General features: G+C 38.5%; 1 protein-coding gene across 3 annotated transcripts; it reads left to right on the top strand.

The window, feature by feature from the left end:
• Nucleotides 1-4,097: 4,097 nt before the first annotated feature.
• Nucleotides 4,098-12,275, top strand: lims1 (LIM and senescent cell antigen-like domains 1). 3 transcript variants are annotated; one of them, XM_022191516.2, is made up of 11 exons: nt 4,098-4,353; nt 5,365-5,521; nt 5,660-5,726; nt 6,533-6,653; nt 6,862-7,011; nt 7,140-7,290; nt 8,661-8,753; nt 8,923-8,971; nt 9,089-9,164; nt 9,388-9,563; nt 10,844-10,968. In XM_022191516.2, the coding sequence occupies exons 1-10, from the start codon at nt 4,325-4,327 to the stop codon at nt 9,521-9,523; spliced, it is 1,029 nt and encodes a 342-aa protein (XP_022047208.1). In that variant the 5' UTR covers nt 4,098-4,324; the 3' UTR covers nt 9,524-9,563; nt 10,844-10,968. The 3 variants fall into 3 exon arrangements, with proteins under 3 accessions (XP_022047208.1, XP_022047209.1, XP_022047210.1); XM_022191517.2 differs by having other exon boundaries at nt 9,388-9,518; nt 10,844-10,963; XM_022191518.2 differs by lacking the exon at nt 9,388-9,563 and having other exon boundaries at nt 4,101-4,353; nt 10,844-12,275.
• The last annotated feature ends 7 nt before the right edge of the window (nt 12,276-12,282 follow it).

The following is a 12,282-nucleotide window of genomic DNA, read 5'->3' as shown; positions in this document are numbered from 1 at the left end:
CTAGAAGATCCCACGCCTTCTGGGGCAGATTAAGCGGTGTATAGATGATGGATGGATGTCTTTCCTTTAGAAATTTTAGACTTTTGAACACTTGATATCCTTTATTCTGGTGCTTTTTTATGTGCAAATGATTGTTCATTTTGCAATTTGTAATGTCTATATATGAAAAAAAACCTAAAAATTCAGACACCAGGTGACAATTCAAAATATAATACAATACATTAAGAGTGGGCTGCACAGTGATGTGGTGGTTAGTACTTTTGGCCTTGCAACTCAAAGATCTCTGGTTCGTGTCCTGGCTTCCTGGGATCTTTCTGCATGGAGTTTGCATGTTCTCCCTGTGCATGCGTGGGTTTTCTCAGGATACTCGGGCTTCTTCCCACAGTCCAAAAATATGCTGAGGTTAAATGATTACTCTTGATTGCCTGCAGGTGTGAATGTGAGTGTGATTGTTGTCTGTATATGTAGCCCTGAGACAGACTGGCGACCTGTCCAGGGTGTTCCTGCTTTCACCCCATGTCAGCTGGGATAGACTCCAGCACCCCCCGTGACCCTAGTGAGGATAAAGCAGTGTATAGAGAATGGATGGCTGGATGGATGGATGGATGGATTGTTGTGACTCAGTCTACCTGCTAAGGGCCAGTTATGATCAGGCAGTTTTGTCAAACATATAGTCAACATTGTTGATTGTTGACTCAACAATCAATTCTGGATCAAACGTTGAAATCCTCAAAAAGTTTTCAAGAAAGAGTGTTCAAGCAGTCTTCAGAATCTGATGTGAATAATTTTATTTAATACAGAGGCTTTAAGAACAAACATGATTTTAACTGACTACACAAAGCATTACATCCTTTTTTATATCTATGCAAACGTCTTCTAAACACTCCTGTTCTGGAAAGCCACAATCCAAGCGTTTTAAGACCCAATCAGAATGTAAATGATGTAATCGTATAAAAAGTTAGACCACATGCTCTATTTGATTTCTGCCAGGTTAGCATTATTTCTGCTTAGCTCAGCGTGACCTAGGTTTCAACTCATGAGTGCAGACGAAGAGAGTTCATGCACTTCCAGTCTCATCGCCTTATATTGGCTTCATTAACGTCCGCTGGGTGGCTGTTTTCCGCAGGATTATTTAGTGTATTCACAACTTCAGTTGACCCGTTAGGTCTTCAAACCTTATCATTATTTGCTCTTAAATTTGATTCACACATCCTATTCGTCTGTTTTTATCATTTGCTTAATCTTAAAATGCCACAACAGAATATATGTGAATAAAAACACTAAATCCAGACATCAGGTGACAATTCAAAATAACACACATGTAGGCTGGATTTACTTTTTATGCCTTTTGTTTGGAGAAACAACACTTATTTTGGATGAATTTCTAAAACCCCTGAACTTTAGGACAAGACGTCTGCTCATGTTCCCAACCTTCTTTATTCAAATCACACATATCTATTGTGTCTATAACTAAATTTGGTGGAGGATTTGGGGGGATGAATCTCCTGCACTTGTGCTTCTCTGTGATGCTTTTATAGCAGTCTAACCCTTGTCCTTATTCACTCTATCCAGCAATTTGCATATCATCTTACGTCTAATGTGCAGCTATTATATGTTCACAGTAAGAAATGGGATACATTGTGAGTTGTTTATTTTTAAATTTACCATGTAAGCCTGTCAAATGGGTCAGATTAAGCAGAGGAAATTGGGGGAGAAAAGGAATATCGTGTAATACAATACAAGAAAATTTTATTTACACAGCACTTACCTCCAAGCAGAGGTTTTTCAAGCAGGTACATAAACAACAGTAAACACGAGGACATAAAAGCAGACACAAGCAGGAGAGGACACATTCAAATAATAGCTCCATTAAGTGAAATCAGATAAAAGGCACATCTTGGGGTGCTGTCTCCCGTTCCGAGCACAGCTAATTAAATTTTTAGGTCTCGGGATTTAAAAGGACAATAAATTATATTTTTTAAACGGTAAAACATGCTGCCAGCACTTCACCGCTGATGAAGTCAGGTTGCAGGCGTTACTCAAAAAGCACAGTTTGGGAAGTTTTATGAAGATTGTTGGCCATCCACATTTTTACAGGCCCTGCATTTACAGGAGCATTCTTGTCTTTATTCCTGCTCAAAATGGCCTTTCAGCTGTTTGGAAGGCGCTCTCTATATTTTTGTGTTAATTTGGAGTCTGCTGTAAAACTGCACTGAAATCACTGTTGGAACATCACACCCGAAGGCAAGCAGGGATTTAGTAGCCTTGTCCATGAACGCCAGTAGTTGAGATGTTATGAGGAAAAGAGGGGATGCTTCTTTAATCTTTCATGTCTTTTGTTAAATAGTTTGCACCGACAAAGTTTCATTTATATCTTCTGTACACCCCCAAGCAGGTGATTTTACTTGCTGTGATTATTTAGACGTCTTCTTAAGACTCTGACTGCCTATACTGTTCAGTCCATGCTTGACTTGCATCCTTATTTACTGAATATTGCACATATGTGACTGTATGAATTGATTATTTATGTAGATTATGTTTCACAGGCATTTTATGAATAGAAACCTGGCTGGTTTTTGTCAAATGTTTTGTTTTAAAGCAGTTATTTGAAGTATATGAACTCCGATAAATACATTTTCATTATTGATTTTAAAAGTGTATTTAATTAATGAAACACTTTCTATATTTGAAAATGCAATATATGGCTTCACATAAGCATTTATAATGTTTAGGATATGAGGTAAGGTGCTAACATAGACATGTTTGATGAACTATGCAAATATATTAAACATAAAAATTTCTATTTACCACTGATGGTTCATTTTAGAATGGATTTTAACATTTTATCGATCACATTTAAAGCTCCATGTTATACACTACTATTAAAAAGTTTGGGGTCACTTAGAAATGTCCTTATTTTTTGAAAGAAAAGGGTTTTTTTTTCAATGAAGACAACATTAAATTAATTAGAAATCCAGTCTAGACATTGTTCATGTGGTAAATGACAATTCTAGCTGAAAACGGTTGATTTTTAATGGAATATCTCCATAGGGGTACAGAGGAACATTTCCAGCAACCATCACTCCTGTGTTCTAATGCTACATTGTGGTAGCTAATGGTGTTGAAAGGCTCCTTGATGATTAGAAAACCCTGTGCAATTATGTTAGCACGAATAAAAGTGTGAGTTTTCATGGAAACATGAAATTGTCTGGGTGACCCCAAACTTCTGAATGGTCTTGTATAACACAAATAAAGACTGAACATGATCCAGTTTGTGGGCTGAGATCGTCATGTGGGACTCAAGGCTCAAATCTAAGGTCGATCAAATTTTTTTCACTCCTCGACGTTGAACTGACGTACCTGAGGAGACAAAGCTCACAGAACTGGTGTCTTATTTTAAATCACTTCTTACAACACATTTTTTTAGACTTGCTTTTGGTGCTTTCATTTTGCTAACTAACATTCTATTAATTTATTTATACAGATTTATTTTTATTTTATTTTTTGCATTTTACATTTGTATCTTTTCAGCAACTACTATTTTTCTCCTCTTTTTGCTTCTCTGGTCAGTTTATTTCCTGTTTGGTCTAACGGCTTTATGCTTTTTTTTAGGTTTGTCTGTCAAAGAAAATGTATTTATTAAGGTGCACTTATAACTATTATTATTATTATTGTTATTATTGTTGTTGTTGTTGTTGTTGGGATAATGGAGCAGCAGAGTCAAAGATTAGCTGCAAAATATTTTTTAAGTGATTTAATATTGAATAGCAATATAATGTAAGCCATTAAGAAAAATAATAAATAAATGTTATTATGTTAAAATGTTATTAAAATGTTAAATGTTAAATGTTATTATGTTAAATGTTAATAATCCTATAAATCTCAATGCATATTTAGGTTTATTATTCCTATATTAAAGGTTTTAATCTATAGGCAGGCTGAGTAAATATTTTAAGAAACAACATATTTAAGGAGTATTTTCTGTTCTGGAAATTATCTATAGCCGTATTTTTAATTTCAACACTTTAGGCATATATCATGTGTTTGCAAATCAGTATGATGATCCTGTTTGAAGTTCAGGTACATGAGGCAAAACTTACTTGACATATGTCCAGTTTAGTGTTCAGAAGACGAACAGCGGTGATGTTAAACTTCAACCGACACTCCCACGGGGGAAATAGCAGCTCAAGCAGGGTGAGGCTCAGCTAGCTGGGAGGGGACGACTCTGGACAGGCTGTGGTACCTGGAAACTTCAGTAACGGTGAAAGAAGCAACCACTTTAATTTAATAGCCACGTTTCTCACACTTGTCCCGCTGAGAGGTGATGCTGGGGGTGGCAGGAATGACGGGCAGGTAAGATTTTTGTTTTTTACTAGCAAACATAAACAACCCCCTAAACTTCAGCGAGGTTAAATTGTCAGCTAGCTCTAGAAGCTAAAGCTAACGTCATATTAGCTTGCCAACGTAGCTCATCACAGGGGTGAAGTTAGCTAAGCAGCTAAGCCGGAATAGATGCCCAGTTTTTAAAGCTTTTATGTTTACTATCAGTGTATATTTTAGAGCAAGGCAAAAGCTGAAATGTTGGTTTACGTTAAGGTATAGACAGTTGCCCAGCCAGATACTGTTAGTAATATTTCTCACATTCAAGCTAATTGTACCGTTAGCATGCTAGTTGGTTAGCTGCTCGGCAGCTAGTCCAGTTAGCTCAACAAGTTTACTTTTTAGTTGGTAACATTATGTGAATTAATGTCATTCACCGCCACATAGGTTTCATGTTAAAGTCCTTTCTGAGTTTTCAGCTGTGCCATTACGAAAAGGCTGCAGTTGATTCCTTTTACTGGAAAAAATCATTAAGACAAATTAACCTAACTGATATTAATTTAGATTATATTTATCCATTGTAGTTAACTTTTAGCTTCATTGTAACATCTCTGTGTTCAACAGAAAGCCTCAGCAAGCGTTTGATTACTGACTAAAAGTTTTGGTGAGGAATTGAGCTGTATTTTTAGAAGACAATATCACAACTTAGATATTAGTCAGTTTATTAGTACCGTAATTCTGTGTTTGTATGTGTGACTATTTGTGTGGGAAAGGCTGCAGTCTAGACCAAACCTCAGCATCTCTATTCCTTTTACCAAATTAGGTGATGAATGTGCGATGAGTAATGGTGTTAGTGAGTTCATATATTTTTTCCATTCTCCACCGTGACAGCTGTTGAAACAAGCTCAGCTGTCGATGTGGGAGCTATGTGAGATATGATAAACATTGGTCCAAACATGCCTTGCAGTTATTTGTCGGCTCAACATGTCAAGGAAACACGGGGAAGTAATGTACTAATTTGTATTTTACTGTCTCGTGCAACAGCATTGCCAATGCTCTGGCCAGTGCAGCCTGTGAGCGATGCAAGAGCGGCTTTGCTGCGACCGAGAAGATTGTCAATAGTAACGGAGAACTGTACCACGAGCAGTGCTTCGTGTGTGCCCAGTGTTTCCAGCAGTTTCCAGAGGGACTCTTCTATGAGGTAGTGCACTCAGACCTGCTATTCACTGTATTTCACCTCACAAGGCAACACAATGATGAGTCATACTTTGTGTACTGCATGTGTGTCGATGATCTGTCTGGATTTAATATCAGATGTTTTGAATGTCACTCCTTACAGTTTGAAGGAAGAAAATATTGTGAACATGACTTCCAGATGCTCTTTGCTCCTTGCTGTCACCAGTGTGGTGAGTGTCATCGGCCCTCAAGTGGTTATCTGCTTGTTTTTTTTTTCTTCCATCCTCATAACTCGACAGAAAGAGGATCTTATGAATTTAGCCATACAGCTAGATGAGAGGCTTGATTTGACCTTTTGGGCCAAGCAAATCTGCGACAGTTGCACATTTGCTTGGCATTGGCAAAACAGCTATGTCTGGTAAATTTGCACTAAGCATATTGAATTGTCAATTAAGAATTCATTTAAATATTGCTGTCATGGTGCTCTGTTTCCAAATGTTTTTGGCTATTCACAAACAGGCCCTTCACAGGCATACTTTGCAGCAGTGTATACAAAACATTCGGCCTTTGCCATGCCTCCCACTGTATTACCCTCCTGTTTGGATATAAGCATGTCTATGAGTTCTTTGAGATCAGATCCCAGTGTGTCCTTACTGAACTTTAAGTCTGTTTATTCTTTAATTTAGAACTTCCCACGTGTGTTTAGGTCACCCAGGATGCCTTTTAGAGCACCTTGGTTGCATCTCTTAAGCTTAATTTAAATGCTGCTTGACTGTGTCTGGGGAGAGACAGATGTGCTCTAATCAAATTAAACGGATGATTAAAATGCATTCAATATCAGTCTTGTATTAAGTATCACTAAGAGAACAATACAGAAAGCAATATAGTACATTGTAGAAAAACCTTACAATGGAGCACTCGTTATAAACTTCTGTGCAGTTGCCAAAAAATAGAATGTAAAATAGTCCCAACATATATTGGAGAAGTCAAACTTCGACTTGACTGAAGCTGATCTCTCACTTATGGTTTCCCTCAGGGGAGTTCATCATCGGTCGTGTCATTAAGGCCATGAACAATAGTTGGCACCCTGACTGCTTCTGCTGTGACATTTGCCAGGCTGTGCTTGCAGATGTGGGGTTTGTCAAAAACGCTGGCAGGTAAGTATCCCATCTTATTATGGTCTTAATATAACTGTGACAGCCTGTAAAACAGGTGGTTACACACGTCAAGCTGCTGACTCAGTCACTTTTGCATTCTAACAAATGATGGAATTTTTAGCAGCTGTGATGGAGTGAGTCTAAATGTTATTTGGGGCTGCAGAATCTTTCTTGACACCTCAAATTTTTTCTCCTCCACTTACCTTAGACACCTTTGTCGCCCGTGCCATAACCGTGAGAAAGCCCGCGGCCTGGGCAAGTATATCTGCCAGAAATGCCATGCCATAATTGAGGAGCAGCCACTGATCTTTAAGAACGACCCCTATCACCCTGACCACTTCAACTGCAGCAACTGTGGGTCAGTCTTCACACTCCACACCAATGTTTAGTACAGATCCACAAGCTTCAGGATGTCTAAGATCCACATAAAAAGTTTGTCATTGTCCCCCCCCCCCCCCCCCCCCCCCCCCCCCCCCCCCCCCCCAGGAAAGAACTGACGGCCGACGCCAGAGAACTGAAGGGAGAGCTCTACTGTTTGCCCTGTCACGACAAGATGGGTGTGCCAATCTGTGGTGCCTGCAGGAGACCTATCGAAGGGCGTGTTGTCAATGCCATGGGCAAGCAGTGGCATGTGGAGGTTTGTGTACAAGAGTTATATTTATCAATACACAAAATGCATATATTGATGTGTCAAGGCATCGATTATCTCAGGAGTTTACACTTCAAAAAGAAAATTGAGGCCTTTTTAGAATTTATTTTAAGAACCACTGCTGTGTTTCTTCTGTACATGATTTGATATTTGCTTTGAAAAAATAAGGAAAGGAGGTATAGTTTTTGCTGTAGTAATCCTTACATCTACAAATTTTGTCTGAAATCGTAGAAAGAGGTACACAAAAGGGACCTTTAAGTACAAAAACTAATGTCAAAATCATATGGTGGTAGCACTGCTCGATTTAGACGGTCGCCAGGTCGCCATTTGCGACCTGGCGACCGTCGAAATTGAGTGCTCGATTGAGCTGAACCGCCTGTCATGTTTTCTTCATGGAGGCAGCCACTTTGTATGATGTCATCAACCTGCCATGATTCCCGGCGCTCGTGGTGACCTGGCGACCGTCTAAATAGAGTGCTGGGTAGTTCCGGCAAAACAATGTAACAAGTGTGTAAAAAAATAAAAAATTACCAGTCAGTTGAATTACAGGGAGTAGGCTTCAGAGAGACCACTGACAGGTTAATAATAGTGGCCAAAACATCACACAGACCACCTTTTTATAGTTCATAATATATGTATTGCACCCTTCACACAATGGAGGAATAAAACTCTATTATGAATTTCACATTTAGTTATCATTACTTATGCACAAGAAAATTACATTCATTAAATAAACCAATTTAGAACCAAAGCACAGAAAATTAGCTCATTTAGGTCCGTAGAGAGATGTGAGCACTTTTTAAAAGATTATTTCTCCTGAGGCAGAGCTCAGCAGATCAAACTGTGTGTTCCTCTGTCTGGAGGCTGCTGAGTTTTGTGCTGTTTCAAAAAAAGCTCCAAACTATCAACCGTGTTATAGCAGTCAATTTAATGCTAAAGATGGTAATTAGCTCAAATTAATTTTGCATCTACCCACTTCAGGAATTTATCTGGCAAGCACCGGAAAAGTAACTATTTTAAAAACACTGGGCACACCACCAGTGGATCATTTATCCATAGCACCGAGGGCTAAATGTGATTTGAAAACAAACCAAAAAAACCCACTATAGGATTGCTCTAGTATGCAGACAGTGAATATTTCTCCAGTATCAGGACTGAAATTTTCCTAACATATCTAGATCGGTAAATATATTCATGTACAGCTCATGTAATATTCATATTCCTCACTAGTATAAAAAAAAAAAGTAGGCGTCCTTCTCATCTGTGTTGGCACCTGCTTCAGTCACTTTCACATGGCTTCGTTAGGGGTTTAGTCTGAGGTCCCCCTTTCCCTCAGCAACATTTGTTTTTGTTTACAGCATTTTGTGTGTGCCAAGTGTGAGAAGCCTTTCCTCGGTCATCGCCATTATGAGAGGAAGGGGTTGGCTTACTGTGAGACTCATTATAACCAGGTAAGTAAGCCAAGTAAAAATAATGGCATTGGAGACACGACAGTCATCACAATATTAATAAAGACTCAAAAAAGTGACACAGTTAATATAAAACGTTATTGCTTTGCCAAAGAAAAGAATTTGTGTTTGCCGGATAAACGTGTAATCTTCTTGTTTCTCTCTTATCAAGCTCTTTGGTGATGTGTGCTATCACTGCAACCGTGTGATTGAAGGCGATGGTGAGTATCAGGGGGATAAAGCTCATAATCAGTATGGTGTTTTCAGTGATTTACACAAAGTGCTGCTTGAAGATCCAGCAGTTGAGTGTTCATAATTTCCTTCTGTGATCCCATCAGTTGTGTCTGCTCTGAACAAGGCCTGGTGTGTCACTTGTTTCTCGTGCTCCACCTGCAACACAAAACTCACTCTCAAGTAAGTGATGCTGCTCGTTACAGTTTCTTTTCCTTACTGATCACATGAAACGCTACCAGCTGTCTTCTGTTTTCTCTAACACGCCAACTTTGAGTGTTAACACTTGTCTGTGTGTATTTCACTCTCTTTTGACAACTCTTCCCTCTTGGCTCTTTTCCTTTCCCCACTTTTCCTCCAATTTCTCCTTTTACATGCTTCACTTGCTGCATCTATGGTAACTCAGAGATAAGTTTGTTGAAATTGACCTGAGGCCAGTGTGCAAGCACTGTTATGAGCGCATGCCTGAGGAGCTGAAGCGCCGCCTGGCCCGACGTGAGCGTGATGCCAAAGACCGCAAGAAAAAGCCCGCTGTCTGTTAGTAGGCTTATTACTCTTTACAACTCGCCACTCTGGGCGCTGGTTGGTGCTTTCTCTGACTTCCTCTTCCTTCTGCAGTGTTTCATGTTTACTTCTTTGACAGTATGGCATGTCAGTAATTATTTTCCGAAGTTAAACCCAAAACCGTGCAGTTGTTTTGTGGTATTGTTTGTGTATCACCCTACAAGTATACATGAATATTGAATTCGATTTTTGACTCAACTGATGCATTTGAATAGAGCAGTTGCTAAGAATTAGTTTTATTATCAATTTGCCTGCTGAAAATTTTTAATTAATCAGTCTCTCCAGGATTTCGTGTTTTTTTTTTTTTTTTTACAGCCTAAAATGCCTGAATTCACGACAGCTTTTCTAAAAATGTAAGTTGCGATGTTTTAAGTGTATTTATTGCGGTAAAATTGCTAAAAAGTTTCATTTTTTTCAGCTTTTAGAACATGTTTCAACATTTTATTTGACAATAATTATTCCTAAACTAATTCTTTCACACGCTTCACCTCATTTACACGAGCTGGCACACCACGGTGGGAAATTAGCAGTAACTAGATACCGGTTTAACAGAAAGTAGTTGGTATAATTAAGACATAAATTGATGATTTAAATCTATCAACCACTTCCTGTTATGCCAGTTTGGACATATCTGTGAGTGGCTTAAAAATCAGTTTCACATCCTGGCACACGTATTCACACACACACGCTCACAGCTTGTCACGTCAAATTATTCTAACTTACATTTATTCTCTCAGTGCTTGCAACAGATCTGGATGCAACAGCTTCCATCACTTTGTCTGGTCTGTGGTCTGCTTGTTTCAGCCGTTCTACTACTGTTTGGCGGTAGAAAAGTGTTTGTCAGTCGATGATTTTCGTCTGTATTCCAAAACAATATTGCACAGGTGCGAAACAGTTTACCTCCGCTTTGGTAAAGAACATCGGGAAATTGTTTTTCATGGTCTTTAGCAGTAGTTTTTGTTGGTAAATGAGAGACATTAGAAAGGGACATGTCTGGATCTTCAAACCATGAACAAGGAAATGAATGCGTATGCGCATTATGTTTGCGTTGGGGACTGCTATGATTGATGGAACTCATGGGAGGCTGGTCAAAATTGCAGAAAAGTTGCGGAGATTGGTTGAATTTGCGTTAATTGTTGCAACGTCACGAATTCCTGGAGGGACTGGTCAGTTGTTGTGTCTACAAAGGAAAGAAAGGAGCCCAAGGTGGGGTGTTCACATGTCTTATCCAGTCATCAGTCCTACTGCCCAGAGATCTCAGTGCTTATATTCCTTTTTTTCCCTCCCATTCCTTGCAGGAACAAGTTTGTTGAGTTTGACATGAAGCCTGTTTGTAAAAAGTGTTATGAGAAGTTTCCTCTCGAGCTCAAGAAAAGACTCAAGAAGCTGGCAGAGGCTTTGGGACGTAAGTGAGCTGCTCCAGGCCAAACAACCTGGAAGAATTCCTGTTATGTCTGTAATTATGAAATATCCAGGGAACTGCTGCATTACGACATAAGAGCCAGGCGTTATACCACTGCTAAAATATTAAAAATGTAAGTCTGGGATCCCTTTAAAACAGATATAAATATTTACCACTGTGGTCTTGTCATAAACAAAAACTGTTGGCAGATTTTTTTCTTCTTGCTGTTGTTTTTAATATGCTAATGTTTTTTTTTTTAATACATTCCTAAAATTGCCCTAATTTGTTTCCTCTTCAATGCAAGACACGTAATATTCCAGTTTATTCTGCTTTTACCACGAGGGTAATAGTTAACCGTACTGTGTGAAACTTGAATTTGAAAAGATTATTTTTAATTACACCTGTGCCTTGACAATATGAACTATGTGTATTAAAATAATACAGTTATGCCTTAGTTTATCTATCTTAACACAGAGTAGCTACTGAAAGCAGAATTTTATTAGACTTTTCACCTTGAGCTTTCATACCTCAGTGTGAGTGACTATGAAACAACCACTGTGTTCTTAAGGGTATTGTAACGGTGCGTCTTTCTGCGAACAGGAGAAAAAAAAATCACATTTCTCTAGGAAAACTTCAAATGAGCCATTATTGGGAGCATCCACAAACTGCTATGTGTTAAACTATACTTCAATGTACGAATATGTATGTTTAAAGTCTTTCTAATTTAATTTCTGGTGCCTACTCATCAGCCTTATTGACGTTAAGTTTCACAGAATTACTGCATGACTACAGCTGGGCCACTGATTTGGCAGGAAGTGTGACATTAGAGACGGTACTGTTTAAATGATTGTAAAATCCCGGTCTTATCTTTTGGTGTAAAGATGTCTGCTATGCTTTCTGTGTATATGGTACTGTAATATTACTGCTTGTACTGTAAATGCCCGAGGTTTGTTAGTCTGATATTTTTAACCAAATTAACGTTTGCAACTTTCTGAGAAAAAACAAAACATTTTAACAAGAACTCAGAACATTGAGCAGATTATTTAACAGGAAGTCACTTTGTTGTTAAAATATCGCTACTGAGTCAGTGCATTGCTTGGGTTATTTGTAAACTGAATGTGTTTAGAGGAAAAATGGCAGACACAAGAAAATATATAAATTTGTTTTGATGAGCATTTTATTATTTGATGAGCATATGCATTTATTTTGTCAGCGTTTACATTTTGTTAAAAATTGCATGAAATAGTCAACAGTTTCCTGCAGCACATACACTGTTTATTTCCCTGCCTGACTGATCAATAAAGTATTCCTGAATGTGAGTAAACGCATCATGTT

The sequence above is a fragment of the Acanthochromis polyacanthus genome, chromosome 2, assembly GCF_021347895.1.
Source record: "Acanthochromis polyacanthus isolate Apoly-LR-REF ecotype Palm Island chromosome 2, KAUST_Apoly_ChrSc, whole genome shotgun sequence".
Classification (NCBI taxonomy): domain Eukaryota; kingdom Metazoa; phylum Chordata; class Actinopteri; family Pomacentridae; genus Acanthochromis; species Acanthochromis polyacanthus.
This window is presented reverse-complemented; position numbering and strand designations above follow the sequence as displayed.

Bases quoted from the DNA above. Each gene is read 5' to 3' on its own strand.
- lims1 (XM_022191516.2), top strand. From the start codon at position 4,325: ATGCTGGGGGTGGCAGGAATGACGGGCAG. The intron at 5,522-5,659 runs GTAGTGCACTCA...CACTCCTTACAG, and splicing joins CAGAGGGACTCTTCTATGAG to TTTGAAGGAAGAAAATATTG. The intron at 9,165-9,387 runs GTAAGTGATGCT...ATGGTAACTCAG, and splicing joins AACACAAAACTCACTCTCAA to AGATAAGTTTGTTGAAATTG.